General features: G+C 53.1%; 1 protein-coding gene across 1 annotated transcript; it reads left to right on the top strand.

The window, feature by feature from the left end:
• The first annotated feature begins 5,079 nt into the window (after positions 1 to 5,079).
• LOC141989825 (perforin-1-like) lies at positions 5,080 to 9,354 on the top strand. The gene is made up of 3 exons (XM_074956748.1): positions 5,080 to 5,233; positions 7,152 to 7,737; positions 8,277 to 9,354. Exons 1-3 carry the CDS (start codon positions 5,080 to 5,082, stop codon positions 9,352 to 9,354), a joined length of 1,818 nt encoding a protein of 605 aa, XP_074812849.1.
• The last annotated feature ends 10,799 nt before the right edge of the window (positions 9,355 to 20,153 follow it).

Below are 20,153 nucleotides of genomic sequence, written 5' to 3'. Positions count from 1 at the left end.
GGGTCTGAACTTACAAGACAGCATGCAGACACACTCTCAGAACCCCGAAAACCCACTCTCTCTCCCCCCACATACACACAACACACTCCCTGTCACACCCCACCCCACCCCACCCCATTTGAAAAGTACATTGCAGCCACTTGCATGTTGGGATAGCTGCCCACAATGCATCGCTCCCAATGCCGCTGCAAGTGCTGCAAATGTGGCCACGCCAGTGCGCTGTCCCTGTGGACAGACTGCAGGGCTTTCCTGACTGCGCTCTGAGAAGGTGGATTTAACTCACAGCACTCTACATCGGCAAGCGTAGCCAGGCCCTAAGTTTGTAAGGGCATTGAAACGTTAAGGTCAGCTTAGAATGTGTTTTGCTTTTATTTCATTTGACCGATACTAACTTTTTGTACTTTGACTGATAATCAGTTAAAATTTATCTTTATAGTAATATATCTGTTTGTGTATTCTACCTGATGCAGTGCGTTTGGTTTGAAGCGTGTCAGAGACTCCCCTTGCGATAACAAGCCTGCTACATATCAATTTTATTGTTAAATTGACGAACTTATATACGCTTGCAGCATCCAGCGGGCATAACTGGACACTGCCAGACGGAGGTTCCCAGGGTAGTGTCTGGGACCGGAGATATTGGCTCGTGTCATTCGGTTGCGTAATCCAAGGAGCAGCTTGAATGCCAGAGGTTGTGCGTGAACAGCCCAGGAGTGGGGGTTCTCACAGCAGAGCAGGGTCAGGCTGGCTCCCAGAATCAAGCATTGGCGTGACCTTGGAGATCACCAGTCCAGATAACACCAGAGGTGAACGTCACAGTGGGAAAGACCTACAGGGAGATGGGCCGTGTTGTTAGGGGGTATTAATATCCCCCAGCTGATATTTGCAAGACACTGCTATTGCCAAGGGATATGAGGAATTTTCCTTCTAAGGGGATTCAGCTCTGATCTGGCCCTAGAGCAGGGGGATTGGCTATCTCAGGGGGCTGGGGAATGGGATACGAGGCCCTTCCGCTTTTGGGGCGCTGGTTCTGATCTGGCCCCATGACTCTCATCTGGGCCTTTGTTTCAGTCTCTTTCAGGCATCTCTTGTGGGTGGAGAGGCCATCTCTTGAGCCATCTGAAGACAAAATGGAGGGGTTTCCAGGGCCTTTTATATTCTTCCTCTTGTGGCCAGAAACCCCTTGTTCTCCTGTACAAAATCACAGCAACAAGATGGAGTTTGTAGCCACATGGACAAATCACATGTCCATGAATGATTCAGCTTTTTGCAGGCCGACACCATTGTTTACATGTTAGTTTGAATGTTCCCAAGGAAAGCTCAGATGTGGATTGGCGTCTCCCAAAGTCCACTGTTGTCAAGGTTCCTTCCCCACTCTGAACTCTAGGGTGCAGATGTGGGGACCTGCATGAAAACCTCCTCAGCTTACTTTTACCAGCTTAGGTTAAAACTTCCCCAAGGTACAAACTATTGTAACCTTTTGCACCTGGACTTCCACTGCCAACACCAAACTTTATCTGGCTTCCTGAAAAAACAGAGTTTGGACACGTCTTTCCCCCCAAAATCCTCCCAACCCTTGCACCCCACTTCCTGGGGAAGGTTTGGTAAAAACCCTCACCAATTTGCATAGGTGACCACAGACCCAAACCCTTGGATCTTAGAACAATGAAAAAGCATTGAGTTTTCTTACAAGGAGACTTTTAATAGAAGTAAAGGAATCACCTCTGTAAAATCAGGATGGTAGATACCTTACAGGGCAATTAGATTCATAATATAGCGAATCCCTCTAGGCAAAACCTTAAGTTACAAAAAAGACACACAGACAGGAATAGTCAATCTATTCAGCACAGTTCTTTTCTCAGCCATTTCAAGAAATCATAATTTAATGCATATCTAGCTAGATTACTTACTAAAAGTTCTCAGACTCCATTCTATCCCCGGCAAAAGCAACACACAGACAGACACAGACCCTTTGTTTCTTTCCCTCCTCCCAGCTTTTGAAAGTATCTTGTCTCCTCATTGGTCATTCTGGTCAGGTGCCAGCGAGGTTACCTTTAGCTTCTTAACCCTTTCCAGGTGAGAGGATTTTTCCTCTGGCCAGGAGGGATTTTAAAGGGGTTTATCCTTCCCTTTATATTTAGGACACCCCACACACACTGTTCACTCTCCCCCCATTGATATTGTAGTCTCTCTCTCCCCAGTGCAGCCGGAGGAGACAGTCTCCCTATCCCATGCTGCTGATCACTCCCCGCCCCCCTGCCTCGAGAGATCTTCCCACGCCCCACCCTCTTGGTATCCTTCCCCTCCCCTGCCCGCATCCTAGCTGGGACAAGTGATTCACCTTTCCCCTCTCCCCTAACCATCCCTTCTGTCTCCTGCCTCGTTCCAAAATACTGGGGGAAACTGTGGGTGGGGCCCCTCACCTTGACCCTGTGGTCCCACCCCTGCCAAATCCCCCATCTCTCCCTGTGCCTAATCTCTTCACCACCACCACCGGCCCCTCTGCTTCCGCCCCTCATCGGGCACCGCTGGACATGGGTCCGGACTCTGCAGCTGCCATGGCCACAGCCCTCTTCAGTTTCCGGGGAGCCTCCTCGGCTGGTAAAAAGGGCCAGGGGAAGGAAAAGGGCAAGAGCCTGCCCGCCTCCCGGGATGTCAAGAAGGCCTCACGCTAGCGGCGGGCGAGTTCCCTCTGGCTGTTCCGCTGGCTGGAGGTCTCCCCGGCTCCGGCTGCTGTTGCTGCTCGGGGTGGCCCTGCCGGCCTGCCCTCCGGGGGCCAGCGGCTGACCCGACCTCCATCTCTGGGGTCTCTCCTGGCTGGCTGCGGGCTGCTTGCTGCTGCTCCCTTCAGCCGGCTGCTGTTACCATTCAGGAGGAGGACCCTGTTGGGGGAGCGCACAGACGGGTGCTGGACACCGTGGAGGGGCTTCGTTGCTGAACTGAGTGACTTTCCTCTTTGCTCCTGGGTGGTGGTAGCGACAGTTGTTGTGGGGAGCAGGGGGAGTGGTGTGGGGCCCTCCCCCGGCCCATCTGCTCCCACCTCCAGCACCCCCACTTACCATCTGGACCTGCTCTTCACCCCTCCACACGGGGCAGGGATAGCTCAGTGGTTTGAGCATTGGCCTGCTAAACCCAGGGTTGTGAGTTCAATCCTTGAGGGGGCCATTTCGGGATCTGGGGCAAACACTGGGGACTGGTCCTGCTTTGAGCAGGGGGTTGGATGAGATGATAGCAGGCCAATGCTCAAACCAATTCATTGATTCCCTGCAGTGCAGTGGTGTGGGGGTGCAGCAGGGCTGGAAGGGATTGTCCGGCTGAGGGTTTCAAACTTAACAGTTAAGGGAAGCTCATGGTAACCCCCGCCCAAAGCTTCTTTGTAAACCAGCCTCGCGCTGATGCTGTGTAAGGAATATGAAAGCAACACCTCTTTTTGTCGCCTGGGGGCTTGTGTGATTCCTCCCCTCCCAGAGACTGGATAGAACCCAGGAGTCCTGGCTCCCAGCCCCCTTACTCTAGCCTACTAGACCCCAGTCCACTCTCAAAGCAGGGGCCGGAACCCAGGAGTCCTGTGCTGGAGGCTGGACCTGGGGTGGGCCTTTCCCTGAAATGGGCAGACCCACCCTCACCCCCCACCCCCACCAGCTGCCTACCTAAGAAGCTCCCCTTCCTGAACCATATGAGATATGGCTGTAGGGTCCCATGCCGCATCCCCTTACTGAAGAAGTGTGGCTGTGTGATACCCTCGTGGGATCACCATTCTCATGCCCTGGTGCTCCTCGCCCTTTCTGGGGCTCTTGCCAGAGGCTCCTTCCCTCCTGGGACCTATCTCTGCACTTCCAATCCCCTCGCCGTCCCTTGAAGGGTGTGGCTGTCTCATCCCTGGGGCCCCTCCCCAGCCCTGGGAGTACGGCTCTGTGCTCCCAGGCAGGGTGGGACCCTGCGTCCAGACCCTTCCCCCCTCCCCAACTCTCCAACGTGGGCTGTCACTTACAATGCTTTGCCAGTGACAAGCAGCCAACCCCTCCAGGCGCTGAGGTCACTCTGCCAACAACAGGCAGGGAGACACCCAGCTCAATTGCATGATTGAGGTAGAGAGTGTCACCCCCCCACCCCCAGCTTGTATCTCCATGGGGGAGAAGGAGTCAAAAGCGGATGGGGGGCATGCTGGGATGGAGTGAGGGAGACCCCTGGTAGAATATATGGGGATGCAGAAAGTGGGGGTGACCCCGGCAGAATAATGAGGGGTGCAAGGATTGGGCGTGACCCCTGGAAAGATATTGGGGGGGACAGGGGGACAGGGATCCTCCCAGCAGTGGGGTGAAGGAGTGAGCAGAATCCCCTGATGGGGGGAGTCCAGGGTCTCCTGTGCGGGCTGTGGGTCCCTGGGGTTGAAGTCCCAGGAAATGAAAGTGTGGATAGAACAAAACTCGGGAGAACAGAGTGACAGAAGGAAACCTGTAACCTATTCTACAGCAGCCCAGGGTCGTCATCCCTCTCTCAATGCCCAATTTCCCCACCTCCACCCCAGCCTGCCCCACAGGGCCAGGGCATTGGGCTTGCTCCAGATTTACCCAGGGATCAGAATCCTGGCCTGATTCCATTGGCAACAGTGGGGTGGCTCTGTATTTACAGTGGGGTCCCTGAGGCGCTAGGTGCTGGCCCCAGTGCGGCACTAGGGGGCGCAATGCTGCAGGGTGGGGGGCTCATCAGGGGGCGCTCTCCCCTGGCAGGCAGTGCTGGCCCCAATGCCCCAGCGTGGCGTTCGGGGGCGCTCTCCCCTGGCAGGCAGTGCTGGCCCCAATGCCCCAGTGTGACCTTAGGGGGCGCTGTGCTGCTGGGCAGGGGGCTTAGCAGGGGGCGTTCTCCTCGGGTACGCAATGGCCCCAGTGACTCAGTGCAGGTTTCGGCTCACTGTGGTTTCCTTTGCAGCCTCTCTAGCTCCTCATACCCTGGGACGAGAGTCACGGGAGGGGCGTTTCATCCACCACAGGGGTGGAAAAATTGGTGGCCACAGCTTCCTTCCCAGCTGGCTGTGGCTGGGGGTGTGAAGGGGGGCAGGAACTCAGCGTTGGGGGGAGCGTGATGACGTCTGAGACACTGAGAACACAGGAGACCTTGTGTGCTGCCTTCATCCACCTTCAAAGCGCGTCTCTCCCAGCAGAGACACATCCCAGTCCTGGCTGCCGACGGGCCCCGGATCCTAAATATACCTCAGCTTGGCTCCTGAGACAGGTGAGCGATGGGTGGATCTGCACAGATCATGGCTGAGATCGGGAACTCCATTGTGCCAGGCCCTGCACAGACCCTGACCGAGATCAGAGACCCCTTCCCGCTGGGCATTGCACAGACCCCGGCCGAGATCAGGAACCCCATCGCGACGGGTCCTGCACAGACCCCAGCCGAGATCAGGAACCCCATCGCGACGGGTCCTGCACAGACCCCGACCCAGATCAGGAACCCCATCTTGACGGGTCCTGCACAGACCCCGGCCGAGATCAGAAACCCCATCGCATTGGGCACTGCACAAACTTTGACCAAGACCAGGGACCCCTTCGCGCCCGGTGCTGCACAAACCCCGGCCGAGATTGAGGACCCCATCACTCTGGGTGCTGCACAGACCCATCCCAACTGAGATGACCCCTCCGGCTAATGCTGGGCTCTGCACAGACCCCCCCTAGCATTGAGATTGGGAACCCTGTCAAACCGGGTTCTGTAAAGACCTCAACCAAGATCGTGGTTCCCAGTCTCTTCTGCTCTAACCCACTTCACCCCACTCGCCCACCAGAGCGAAAATAGAACCCAGGAGTCCTGACGCTCAATCCAGTGCCCCAGCCACTAGCCCATGTTGCCACTCAGCTTTTGATCATTAATTTACCTAGTTGATACGCTTCATATCAGGGGCATCTTGCAATTTCAGGCTGTTTGATTTTCTATTGGCAACGAAGCAGTGGGGGGCAGCAGATCTGGATTGAGGAGCACCAAAAGAGTTGTGGAGGGGAGGGAACCCCAAGGCGCGGATTGCAGGGGGCTGGCCAGAACCAAGCAGTCCATATTCAAATGGGTTTTTCCTGCCTGGTTCTGCTGGGGTGAGTTCAACCATTTACTGTCCCCTCCCAGGCCGAGCCTGCTACCCTGACAGGATGCAGAGCTGTTACCCTTTCCTGCCCCACAGCCAGCATTGCTGTACAGTTCCAACCCAAGTTGAAAACAATTCAAATTGACCTTTAACACAGCATCCCTTGTGGTTAGGAAGGGGAGGGATGCAAAGAGAAGTGTGAGGTGCTCAAAGCATCTGGGGCAGAAGGAAGGGGACAGGATACCAGAGTAGATGGGCCCATGGGTCTGTTCTCGGGTGGCAAGGAGGGGGCAGGATAGCGGGCTTGATGGGCCCATGGGCCTGATCCAGGGCAAAAGGGAGGGGGCAGGATACTAGGCTAGATGGGCCCAGAGTCTCCTCTGGGGCACCAGAATTTCCTGCTCTCTTTGACCAACAGCCACAGTGTAAAGGTGGCAGCGCCAGAGAGAAACCCCATAAAATGACCCCCCATCAGTGGTTCAACATAACCAAATCCACCACTGGGCGTGGCCACAAGGGGGCCCCAGCAGTTTCCACAGCAACGCCAGTCACGCCGAGCGTGGCCCAAGGTCCCGCTGCTCTTGCTGGCGATAAAAGCCACCACTCGTAGCCACGGGTTGTGTGTGACTTTGCACTGCCCACTAGTGGCCAGACCCAGCCACTACCTCGGCTCACTAATTATAACCAACAGAATCTGTCCACATTGCACCGTCCTTTAATGGCCCCATTGAGGAACTGCAATGACCCATGATTATATAGCAAGCTGTCGAGTGGGTACGTGAAACTCTACCTCCTCCTCATAGTTAGTGTTGGTATTGCAACATCTGGGAAATAGGGATGGGAGGGAATTGATGCAAATTAGGTAATCTATAGTCAAACATGCAAATGAGGCATCAGGTCATTTATGTATTGACACCAGAGTTTCTAGAGCCCATAGTTTTCATGGGTGTGCTATAGAACATGGTAGATGTCATGGATGGTAAGTGGATGTCTCTGTTGCTACAACAGAGTTAACCAATGGAACTGCCTGCCACTGGATTGTCACTAATTCTGGACCTCTGTGTGTCTGTTCCTCTAGGCTGTTCAGAGGCTGGTTGCCTCTCCTTGGTGGGGGATCCCATCACATCAGCCATGCCCAGATTTGGTGCCTTCATCCCCCTCTTCCTCTTCATCTTCCCTGGGGCCTCCTCCCATTGTCAGACAGGGACGCTCAATGAATGCAAGAAGCACACGGCCTTCGTTCCCGGGCACAGCTTGGTAGGAATGGGCATCGATGTGACCACGATGGCCAGGAAGGGGGCCGATCTGGTGGACAGCAGTGACTGGCAGAATCCAGACGGCACCTGCACCCTGTGCCGGAACCAACTGCAGGGAGGGCAGTGGCAGAGGCTGCCGCTGGCTGTGGTGGACTGGAGGGTCCACGTCTCATGCCAACACAGCCTGAGCAGCTCGGTGCCGCAGTCGGTGATGGGCATGATGGAGTCCGCGGCGTCCCCGGTGCAGAACGACTGGAAGGTGGGGCTGGACGTGCCGGTGAAGCCCAAGGTTAATGTCCAGGTGGCGCTGGCCGGATCGCATTCCAAACTGGCCAGTTCCCTGCTAGATCACACGCGGAAGGACAAATACAGCTTCATGAGCCATGAGGTCTCCTGCGGCTATTACAGGTGAGAGCCAGCCTCAGTCAGGAGGGCTCATCTGGAGTTGGGATCACAGCAACACCACAAGGTGACACAGGGCCTTTCCCCTCTAGTGGGCCCTGGTTCCCATCCAGCCCCAGGGCAGGAGACTAGCTTGTTTTAGGGAAACAGGGAATGGGACATGGGGCCTTTCCCCTCTGGGGGGCCCTGGTTCCCATCCAGCCCCAGGACAGGAGACTAGCTTGTTTCAAGGGAGCGGGGAAGAGGGAAGAGAGGCCTTTCCCCTCTAGGGGGCACCAGCTCACATCTGGGACGGGCCAGCTGTGGGGGATTTTCCTGTCCTGTATGTCAGGACACCCCGGCCACCTGCTGTGGCCAGAACTATCAAGGAGCTGGCGGTATCCCCAGCAAGGTTGTGAAGTTCAGCAGACTGGGTGGTTGCATTGAATAGGAACCACCTGCTTAGACCCTTTCTTCTGGGTTGGCTGGGGCCTTAGGCTACACAGCTAATGATCTCAGCTGACTCATTGGGCTGAGCACACTCCTCCCCTTGTCTCCCTGACCAGGTTCCGGGTCAGCGAGACGCCACCGCTCACCAGCCATTTCACTCTGGCGTTGGAGAACCTCCCGGAGCAGTACGACAGCAAATCCAAGCTGGAGTACCAGCAGCTAATCAGCAACTACGGCACCCACTACCTGTCCCAGCTGCAGCTGGGGGGCCGGGCACGGGACGTGACAGCCGTGCGGGTCTGCGAAGCGTCAATGAGCAGCTTGACTGTCGACGAGATCAAGGACTGCTTGAGCATGGAGGCAGCCAAGAGTATCGGAATGGCCTCAGTCAAGGGTGGGCACAGCAAGTGCGAGGAGGAGAAGAAGAAGGGGAAGATCCAGGGGAGCTTCCACGAGACGTATCGGGAGCGCCACGTGGAGGTGGAGGGAGGAGAGAGCACGACTGATGTGCTCTTCGGGAGTGATGCCAAGGTCTTCTCCACCTGGATAGAGAGCCTCAAAGCCAGCCCCGGTCTGGTGTCCTATTCGCTGCACCCCATGCACATCCTGCTGGAGCAGGATGACCCCAAGCGGGAGGCACTGAGGCGGGCAGTGAGTGAGTACATCCGTGAGAGGGCCCTGTGGAGCAATTGCACCCGAAGCTGCCCCTCGGGGACTCAACGCAGCGCCCATGACCCCTGCTCCTGCCTCTGCCCCGGGGATACCATGACCAACACCATGTGCTGCTCGCGGGAGCGCGGCCTGGGGAAGCTCACGGTGACAGTGAAGCGGGCCAGTGGCCTCTGGGGGGATTACATTACTGCTACGGATGCCTTCGTCAAGGTCTTCTTTGAGAGAAGGGAAATCCAGACCCGCACCATCTGGAACAACAACAATCCCGTCTGGAACGTCCACTTAGACTTCGGTACCGTCCGCATCACCAGCGCCAGCAAGATCCGCATAGAGGTCTGGGACGAGGACTTCAAGTGGGAAGATGACCTGCTGGGAAGCTGCGACATCCCGCTGGAGGCTGGGGAGCCCCACCAGAAGGATTGCTACCTGAACCATGGCCGCGTCTGGTACCAGTACAGCCTGCGCTGTGGGCCCCACCTCGGGGGCCGGAGCTGCTTTGACTATGTCTCCCAGCCACCCTAGCAGAGCACAGCCAAGGGGAAGGAGGTGGAGGCCTTCTGGTCAATAGCACTCCTTATCCCCCAGAGCATTTCCTAGCTCCCGCTCTGCTAACGCTACTGAGGTTCATGCTGTTACTCCTGCTCAGGTAGTGGTCTTTCCTATACCCAGAAGAGACGGTCTGCTCCTGTGGCCCGATGTCCTCACAACTCCCTCTGGGAAAATATCCCAGCATGAACCGCCCATTCCAGATCCCTCACACCAGCCTGTCCAATGATTCCAGCCATCCAATGTGCCCAACAAACCAAGGCGTTCACCTACCGCATCCAACCTATCTGCCCCCCGCATCCAGCCAACTGCCAGCCAACCGACCAAACAGTTGTTGCATTTAATTTATCCAAGGTATACAACCAGTAAACCACCAATTGGATTTAGTGTATCCAATTTATCCAACCAACCTATCAAAGAACGTGTGACGTGCATCCACCATATCCATCCCTCCAACCAACCAGTGCATATATCTCGTGCATCCAACATATGCAACAAACCAACCAATGAATGTATCCAGTGCATCCAAACAGCCACTGAATTTATCTAGAGCATCCAATGTAAAAAGCCAGCCCGCCAGCCAACCAACAAATGAATGAGTTTCGGATGTCCACTGTAACCAACCAACCAACCAACAAAAGTATTTAGCGTATCCTGCCAAGCAGTGTATCCAATGCACCTAATGTATCCATCCAGGCAACCAACCAGTCTATGTACCTAGTGCATCCGGTGTAGCCACGCAACTAATATCTTATCTCCGTCCAACCAACATGTGTAGCCAGTGCAACCAACCAACCCATGAATGTCAAGTTCATCCAGTCAACCAATATTGCAGGTAGTGCAACTAATCCAGCACCCCACGTATCCATCCACCCACTGTCATTGCCTGTCTAGTGTATCCAGCTGAAAAGAGATCATCAGGAGCAAAGCTCAGTCCCGTCCTATTGTGGCATCAGGGATTAACCCTCTGCAGAAACCCGAAGAGACTCCAGCGATGGGCAAAGTTCTAAACACCAGTGGATGGGACGGGCTCCTGGAGGGAGGATTCAATAGAGGGCTGTTCCCTAGCTGTCATTTCTGTGGCTTTCCACAATTATCCAGTACCTTTGGGGTTAACTATCTCATCCTGAATGTGCAGGTCCCACCTACCATCTAGCTGGATGTTCCATGCTCAGATGATCAGCAGAGATGATGCGACATCACTTGCCATTGGTAGGATTCAGAGTGAACACCCACAAGGACATGCCACAGGCCTATTGGTTCAGGCTATCAGCAGGCTCAGGGAGATGGCACAGCATTGGGGTCACCCTGGAAAGGGAAAATTCCCCCTACTTCTGGGATTAAAGCATCTTCCTGGCTCACCCCTATCTGCATCTGTGAGAGCCTAGATCCATGGTGCTGTTAACTGGTAATGAGGGTTGTTAACTCTGAATCCTACTGACTGTAAGTTCAATCTCTCCAGCCTGTTAAAATGCCGGGCAGCTTTGCATCTCCACCACAAAATGATTTGCTTCTGGTAGGATTCCAGCTCTCTGGATCTTTGTAAATGTATCTCCTTGCTTCAATAAACATTTGTGCAAGCAAATTTCTAAGCAGGAAGACTTGTGATTCTTCTAACCTCAGTGGGCTGGACCGAGATGTAGAGTAGAAATGAGTGGCTGCAATACACACTTGGGAACACGACGGGGAGCTCTAGGCTGGGCAGTTGCAAGGCATGGCAAGACACGGGAGCTAAATAGCTGGATGAATTTGCTGCAATTGGGAATCCAATGTAATGTGGCTAACGCCAACCAAAGGGATTGGCTTCTGTCCAGCACAGAGTGGGGTGGGTGGGAAAGAGATACAGGGAGATGGTCCGTGTTATTAGTGGGCATTAATATACCCCAGCTGATATTTGCAAGACACTGCTATTACCAAGAGATTGAGGAGGGGATATGAGGAATTTTCCCTCTAAGGGGATTCAGCTCTCATCTGGCTCTAGGGCAGGGAGATTTGCTGGCTCAGGAGGCTGGAGAATGGGACACTGAGCGTTTCCCCTGTAGGGGGCACTGGTTCTGATCTGGCCCCGCGACATGGCTGGCTCCGGAGGCTGGGGAATTAGAATAATAGTCCTCTTCTAATGGTGCAGCTCCGATTCCCTCCAGCAAGTGGCAGCCTGGACTCGTGAAGCCCTGAGCCGGTTGATCAGCTAAATCAATCTTGCAGGTCAGTTCTGACAGTGCATGGAAGGTGTTGGGGACGGGGGGAGGCTGCGAGCTCCTGATCTGCCCCTGGAATGAAGGCTGGGATCCTGGTGCAGAGGTAGAGAGGTGTGGCAGCTCCGAGAGCCAATGGGGTTGTGGTTGTGATTCATTGTGAACAGGAGAGGATATTTCCATAGCCTGCTTCTGCCCCAACCCACACCCAATTACTGCAGAGTACAAGGCCCTAGCTGGCATGGCCCACCTCCAACCCACTGCCCCCTGGGCCCGAGCCCTTCCCCGTACCCCAGTGCCCTGGGTATGGGCAGAGCATGAATCAGCTGGTTGCTAGAGTACCCTGGGCAATACTCTAAGCTGCCAGGGACAGAGGGATGGGCAGAAGTGGGAGCCCCATGGCCAATGGTGGAGCTGAGATGGGGGGAGGGGGATAAGGACATGGTGACGCCCAAGAGACATAGGGGCCAACATGGGCATGTCTCAGTGTTGCTCTCCTCATAGAACCAGGGGCGAGTCGTGGGGTCGGGGATGTGTGTGCAAAAATTCATCCCAGAGCCAGATGGAGAAACGAGGAGCCACAAAGGCCAGGTCAAGATGGGGCTGGGAGGCAGGAGATCCCAGGGCAGCATGTTCTCACCTGTAGGCGACCTCTGCTCCAAGGGGCTGAACATTAAGGTCATGGAGCCCAGGTTGGGAAACTGGGAGCCACGCAGTGCAGACCAGTATGGAGCTGAGACGTAGCCCACCCCAGAGCAGAAAGCTCCTGCTGGGAAGCAGCCGGGTGGAATCATGGGGCAGAGGCCAGGAGAAGAGGGGGCCTGGGAGATGTGGCAGAATGGGGACAGGATTCCCGTAGCCCCCTCCCCTAGAGTGATGGCCCCCCTGCTTCACACATGTAGCCCCTCAGACTCAAGCTGTCCCGTCGGGCAGCGCTAGAGCCGCACTCTGAGTTTCTAGCGGCAGGAAGAGCGGTTCTGACCACAGGCTACCCCCTGCCCTTCTCTGCAGCTGCACGGCACTGCGGCAGGGAGAGAGCGCCTTTGATGTCAGTGATGAAGGAGTAGGGGGAGACCCCAGAGCTCCCTGCCACGCCCACTGTCGCACCAGTCAGAGCTGCACCTCCATCCAAGCCTCAGCCTTTCTCATCAGCCCTTCCAGCCCTGGGACAGTCACCCCCAGCAGGTGAGTGAATGGTGGTGGGAGAATCTCTGAGCTCCCAGGCCCCTCCTGGAGCTGGGGATAGAACCCAGGAGTCCTGACTCCCAGATAGACTCCCTCTCAAGGTTCCTTCCCCACTCTGAACTCTAGGGTACAGATGTGGGGACCTGCATGAAAATAGTGAGAAGAGTAAGGTCACACATTTAGGGATGAAGAAGAAGAATTTTAGTTATAAGCTGGGGATGCGTCACTTAGAAGTAACGGAGGAGGAGAAGGACCTTGGATTATTGGTTGATCATAGGATGACTATGAGCCACCAATGTGATATGGCCATGAAAAAAGCTAATGCCGTCTTGGGATGCATCAGGCGAGGTATTTCCAGTAGAGATAAGGAGGTTTTAGTACCATTCTACAAGGCCCTGGTGAGACCTCACCTGGAATACTGTGTGCAGTTCTGGTCTCCCACGTTTAAGAAGGATGAATTCAAACTGGAACAGGTACAGAGAAGGGCTACTAGGATGAGCCGAGGAATGGAAAGCTTGTCTTATGAAAGGAAACTCAAGGAGCTTGGCTTGTTTAGCCTAAGCAAAAGAAGGCTGAGGGGAGATCTGATTGCTCTCTATAAATCTATCAGAGGGATAAATACCGGAGAGGGAGAGGAATTTTTGAAGCTCAGTACCAATGTGGACACAAGAACAAATGGATATAAACTGGTCATTGGGAAGTTTAGACTTGAAATTAGACCAAGGTTTCTAACCATCAGAGGAGTGAAGTTTTGGAATAGCCTTCCAAGGGAAGCAGTGGGGGCAAAAGATCTATCTGGCTGTAAGATTAAACTCGCTAAGTTTATGGAGGAGATGGTATGATGGGGTAACATGATTTTGGTAATTAACTGATCTTGAAATATTCATGGTCAATAGGCCTAATGGCCTGTGATGGGATGTTAGATGGGGTGGGAGCTGAGTTACCCAGGAAAGAATTGTCTGTAGTATCTGGCTGGTGAATCTTGCCCATATGCTCATGGTTTAGCTGATCGCCATATTTGGGGTCGGGAAGGAATTTTCCTCCAGGGCAGATTGGAAGAGGCCCTGGAGCTTTTTCGCCTTCCTCTGTAGCATGGGGCACGGGTCAGTTGCTGGAGGATTCTCTGCTCCTTGAAGTCTTTCAACCACGATTCGAGGACTTCAATAGCTCAGACATAGGTGAGAGGTTTCTTGCAGGAGTGGGTGGGTGAGATTCTGTGGCCTGCGTTGTGCAGGAGTTAGACTAGATGATCATAATGGTCCCTTCTGACCTTAGTATCTATGAATCTATGAACAAATATATAACAGGAAAGAGCCCGCTTGGAAATGTCTTTTCCTGCAAAATCCTCCCCAAACCCTGCACCCCCTTTCCTGGGGAACACTTGATAAAAATCCTCACCAATTTGCATAGGTGAACACGGACCCAAACCTTTGGATCTTAAGAACATGAAAAAGCAATCATGTTCTTAAAAGAAGAATTTTAATGGAAGAAAAAGTAAAACAATCACCCCTGTAAAATCAGGATGGTAAATACCTTACAGGGTAATTAGATTCAAAACATAGAGAATCCCTTTAGGCAAAACCTTAACTTACAATACACACAAAAACAGGAATATCCATTCCATTCAGCACAGCTTATTTTCTCAGACATTTAAAGAAAAGAGAATCTAACGCATATCTAGCTAGATTACTTACTAAGTTCTAAGACTCCATTCCTGTTCTGTTCCCGGCAAAAGCATCACACAGACAGAGAGAGCCTTTGTTTCTTCCCCCCTCCAGCTGTGAAAGTATCTTGTCTCCTCATTGGTCATTGTGGTCAGGTGCCAGCGAGGTTATCCTAGCTTCTTAACCCTTTCCAGGTGAAAGGGTTTTTCCTCTGGCCAGGAGGGATTTAAAGGGGTTTACCCTTCCCTTTATATTTATGACACCCCCTCTAACCCACTAGACCCCTCTCCCCACTCAGAGACAAGATGGAACCCAGGAGTCCTGGTTCCCAGTCTCCCTCCGCCCACCCCGCTCTAACCCACTAGACCCACTCCCCTCCCAAAGCCAGGGAGAGAACCCAGAAGTCCTGCCTCCCACCCACCCCCTCACACCAAACTTTAAGCCTTTTTCATCAGCATGAACTGGAGAGGTAGAAAGCTTCACTGTGAGATCTGTTAAATTATTTCTTTCTCCCAGATCTAGACCCCAGCGTGACTTCCCCCTAATGTGATCTGGACCGGTGATCTGCCAGGTCACACCAATCCTTTTCTCGGGCAGCCAGCTTTACCCTGCTCTGCTGTGAGAACCCCCACTCCTGGGCTGTTCACGCACAGCCTCTGGCATGTCAGCTGCTCCTTGGATTGTGCAACTGAATGACACGAGCCAATATCTCCGGTCCCAGACACTACCCTGGGAATCTCCGTCTGGCAGTGTCCAGTTATGCCCTCTGGATGCTGCAAGCTTAGATGAGTTTGTCAATTTAACGAAGAAATTGATATGTATCAGGCTTGTTATCGCAAGCGGAGTCTCTGACACACTTCAAACCAAACGCACTGCTTCAGGTAGAATAAACAAACAGATTTATTAACTAAAAAGAATAGTGTTAAGTGATCATAAGTCAAAGAATAACCAGTCAGTTTTGGTCCAATGAAATAAAAGCAAAACGCATTCTAAGCTGATCTTAACACTTTCAGTTCCCTTACAAACTTAGATGCTTCTCACCACAGGCTGGCTGGTTGCTCTTCAGCCAGGCTCTCCCATTTGATCAGCGCTTCAGTCGCTTGGTGGTGATGTCTGTAGATGGAGGTGGAAGAGAGAGGAAGAGCACGGCAAAGGTCTCTCCCTTTTATCGTGTCCTTTCTTCCCTCTTGGCTTTGCGCCCCTCTCCCGCATTGGAGTCAGGTGTATATGACCTCATCACAGTCCCAAACTGATGAAAGGAAGGGGGGTGACTCACTCCAGATCCTTTCTTGCTGCCTAGGCCAGCATCCTTTGTTCCTGTGAGGCTGGGCTGGGTTTGTCCCATACATGCCCTGATGAGGTGTGAACTGCCCCTCTGCTCTTGGAGAGTTTTGGCCTGGGCTTATTTTTTAGCCATGAAGACACATTTTCAGCCTCTTAACTAGATACATGAAATTATAACCTATAACAGTACTGTAACAACAATTACTATAACATCGCTATCACAACAATGCTCAGTGCATCATGAGCCTTCTGAAGACTCCCGACATGTCAAGATTTGCATTGGATACCACACGATCACAGTATAAGGATGAACGTGGGGGTGTAGGGTGTTCCCACAATGTACAGAACCTCACACCCAGAGATATGAAATGTTTAATGTGTTAAAAAGTTCTATCAATCTGTCCCCATAACATAGTTACACATCAGTCTGATCTAATCTATCTATCCATCCATCCCCTTACACCCGCCTCTATCTATCTATCTATCTATCTATCTATCTATCTATCTATCTATCTATCTATCTATCTATCCCCATACACCCTCTATCAATCTATCATCTTATATGACTCTGGCTTTGTCTACACTGCACTTTTGTGGGTAAAATATTTGTCATTCAGGGGTGTGAAAAAACACACACACACCCCAAATGACAAAAGTTTTACTGACAAAATGAACAGCGCTTGGTCAATGGGAGAGCTCTCTCCTGTCACCAAAGAGCAGCTACACAGCACACCTCTTAGCGGCACAGCATTGTTACTAAAAGGTGCATAGTGAAGACATAGCCCCTGTTTATCACTCTGGACAGGATCTTTAAAATGGATGGGCACTGCAGAACTGTGGGGGGAGCCCACTTCTAGGATAGCAGGGGGCTGTGGATCAGGACTGAGGGGCACCAGCAGAGCTGTGGAGGGTGGGCGGAACCCAGTTCTGCGTTCGCAGGGGGGCTGCTGGTTGGCGTTGAGGGGCAGCCGCAGAGCTGGTTGGGGGACCCCAGGGCTAGGCTTGTAGGAGGCCGTGGTTCGAGATTAATTTCTCATTCTGTCTTTCTTTTTCAGGGATCAGAACTCCTGCCTGTGTGTGACAAGTGGAAATACACACACACACACACAGAAACCTGAGGTGACACCACTCCCCCACCTCGCCACCACCAGCTTCTAGGTTCTGTTTCATGTTCCGAGGTATCTTCACATTTTCAATGTCAGCCCCTGCGACCCACAAACAGCATGTGTCATAAATTTAAAGGGAAGGGTAAACCCCTTTAAAATCCCTCCTGGCCAGAGGAAAAATCCTCTCACCTGGAAAGGGTTAAGAAGCTAAAGGTAACCTCGCTGGCACCTGACCAAAACGACCAATGAGAAGACAAGATACTTTCAAAAGCTGGGAGGAGGGAGAAAAACAAAGGGTCTGGGTCTGTCTGTATGCTGCTTTTGCCGGGGACAGAACAGGAATGGAGTCTTAGAACTTAGTAAGTAATCTAGCTCGGTATGTGTTAGATTATGATTTCTTTCAATGGCTGAGAAAAGAGCTGTGCTGAATAGAATGACTATTCCTGTCTGTGTGTCTTTTTTGTAGCTTAAGGTTTTGCCTAGAGGGGTTCTCTATGTTTGGAATGTAATTACTCTGTAAGGTATCTACCATCCTGATTTTACAGAGGTGATTCTTTTTTACTTCTATTAAAAATCTTCTTGTAAGGAAACTGAATGCTTTTTCATTGTTCTAAGATCCAAGGGTTTGGGCCTGTGGTCACCTATGCAAATTGATGAGGATTTTTACCAAACCTTCCCCAGGAAGTGGGGTGCAAGGGTTGGGAGGATTTTGGGGGGAAAGACGTGTCCAAACTCCGTTTTTTCAGAAAGCCAGATAAAGTTTGGTGGTGGCAGTGGAAGTCCAGGGGCAAAGGGGTAAAATAGTTTGTATCTTGGGGAAGTTTTAACCTAAGCTGGTAAAAGTAAGCTGAGGAGGTTTTCATGCAGGTCCCCACATCTGTACCCTAGAGTTCAGAGTGGGGAAGGAACCTTGAGAGCATGTCAGGGCCATATCCTGCCCCCCAAATCAGAGTACATGGAGGGGCAAAATACAGGGCTAGATTGGCCTGTGGATCTTCTCGGGGGCAGGATAACAGGCTAGAAGGGCCCATGGGTCTAATCCAGAGTGGCACGGAGGGGGAAGGATACCGGGCTAGATGGGACCATGGGTCTGTTCAGGAGTGGTGCGGTTGGAGCAGGATACTGGGCTAGCTGGACCCATGGGTGTGACACTGCATGCCATATTTCTCTTTGTAATATTATTATGATATGATTATGCCATAATTATGATACATTTTCTACAATGTAGGTCATGTGAGGTGTCATTGGAAAAGATACAATTTTCTGAATGTGATTATCCTATGTGTATGCATGTATCCTTTTTGTATCTAAATTTAGGAATATTGACGATATCTCTGTATTTCAATCATGCTTATTCTACGTGACACGCACAACTAGACTTTCTGGTACAACAATGAAGAAGCCGGACAGTGCTGGTGGCCCATCAGCAAAGACAATGGACTGGAATAGCTTAACCTTCCTGTGGGCGTTTTGGAAAGCTTGTAAACAATGGCTGCTAGAACAATGCAAGGGCATGTGATCAGACCACAGGTCTCTGGGCTCCACTTGGGATTTCAGTATTTTTTCCACAAACTGGTCTGGGAACCAAGCTTTGAAAAGAAGAGTTCCTACCGTATGCCTACCAATAAATCTCTGGGCATGGACGGGCTGACCGTGGAGTTCCACTGCGTATTCTGGGACATGCTCGGCCTGAGCTTGTCACTGTCTGGGGCTAGTCCTTGTGGAGCAGGATCCTCCCTCTGTCGTGCAGGCGAGCCATGCTCGCCTTGCTAACAAAGAAGGGGGACCTCTGTGACCTTCAGAATTGGCATCCCATCTTCCTCCTCGGTATGGACTACAAAGTCATTGCGAAGGCCATGTCACTGCAGCGGGGGTCCGTGCTAGTGGACGTGGTCCATCCAACCAGACCTACACCGTCCCAGGCCGCACCATCTTTGATCATTTGTTTTTGGTCTGGGACCTCCGGGAGCTCGGGTGTAGGGATGGTCTGTCGCTCGCCCTTCTGTTCTTGGACCAGGAGAAGACGTTCGACAGGACGGAGCAGCGGATCCCCACCGGCGAGCGCCCCTACACGTCCCTGCAGTGCGACGAGACCTTCCTGGCCTCCTGAGATCTCACGCGGCACCACCGGGCGCACTCGCGCGAGCCGCCCTTCCAGTACGACCACTGCAGCAAAACCTCTGTGGTCTCCTCCAGCCTCCACGAGCACGAGCGGACGCATGGCTAGCGGCGGGACGGGGAGGAGGCAGGGGCCATGGCACGGTACGGCTGCTGCCTCTGCCGGGCCACCTTCCCTGATGCAGGGGCACTGTGGCGCCACCAACAGGGGGAGCACCAGGAGGCAGGTCCCGGGGCGCCCACCTGCCCCGAGGGCGGGGAGGCCTTCGCCTTGCCCTACGATCTGCGTCAGCCCGAACGTCTCCCCCCCTGCCTGCGAATGACCCAAATGCAGCAAGGGCTTCTCCAACCCTGCCGGCCTGAGCCCCACACCCCCTCTCCACAGCGTGGCTCTCTGCGCAGCTGCGGCCCCTCCCCACTCTGCGGGCATGGTTCTCTGCGTCACTGGGGCCCCTCAACCCTCTTTGCGGGGGGTGGCTCTGTGTGCCACTCGGGCCCACCCCCTCTGGGGGTTTGGCTCTTTGGTAACCCCTGCCCCCAACGTTGGCATGGCCTCTGATCCCCCTGGGGCTCCTTGCTCTGCTCAGCCCTCATAGGATCCCTACCCCTCTATATGGCTACATCCCCCCAGGGCTCCTCCCCCTCCTGAGTCCCTGGGGGGCATGGCTCTGAGTCCTTAACCCACACTTTCTCTGGAACATAGCTGTCTGCTCCCCTAGAACCCCGAATTCTTCTGGGTCCATGGGGGCATGGCTCTGTGCTCCCAGGCTCCTCCCCTTCACTCTAAGGGCGTGGGTATGAGACACTTCTTCCAGGGGCTGTAACTGTCTCATCTCCTGGGACCCTCCCTCTCCTGAGCCCACACGGGGGGTTGCTGTTTGTTCTCCAAGACATGGGGGGGCCTGTTCCCCAACTGAGCGTGGGCTCTACACCAAGCAGTCTCCTTCTCTTGTCCCTCTGCTGCCCTGGGGAGGGGTAGGAGGCTGGGGAGATTATGAAAGGAGAACAGGTCGTGCGGGGGGCGGGGAGGAGTGGCACTATATGTGAAACAAAATGTAGAATCAAATGAAGTAAAAATCTTAAATGAATCCACATGTTCCATGGAATCTCTGTGGATAGTAATTCCAGGCTCAAATAAGAATATAACAGTAGGGATCTACTGTCGACCACCTGACCAAGATACTGATAGTGACAATGAAATGCTAACGGAGAATAGAAAGGCG

Source organism: Natator depressus, chromosome 6 (genome assembly GCF_965152275.1).
Source record: "Natator depressus isolate rNatDep1 chromosome 6, rNatDep2.hap1, whole genome shotgun sequence".
NCBI lineage: Eukaryota > Metazoa > Chordata > Testudines > Cheloniidae > Natator > Natator depressus.
The sequence above is the reverse complement of the archived record's forward strand: the minus strand, read 5'-3'. Positions and strand labels throughout refer to the sequence as shown.

Excerpts from the sequence above, each read along its gene's own strand:
- LOC141989825 (XM_074956748.1), top strand. The coding sequence starts at position 5,080 with ATGACGTCTGAGACACTGAGAACACAGGAGACCTTGTGTGCTGCCTTC. Across the intron at positions 5,234-7,151 it reads TTGGCTCCTGAGACAGGTGA|GCTGTTCAGAGGCTGGTTGC; the intron begins GCGATGGGTGGA and ends CTGTTCCTCTAG. Across the intron at positions 7,738-8,276 it reads GTCTCCTGCGGCTATTACAG|GTTCCGGGTCAGCGAGACGC; the intron begins GTGAGAGCCAGC and ends CTCCCTGACCAG.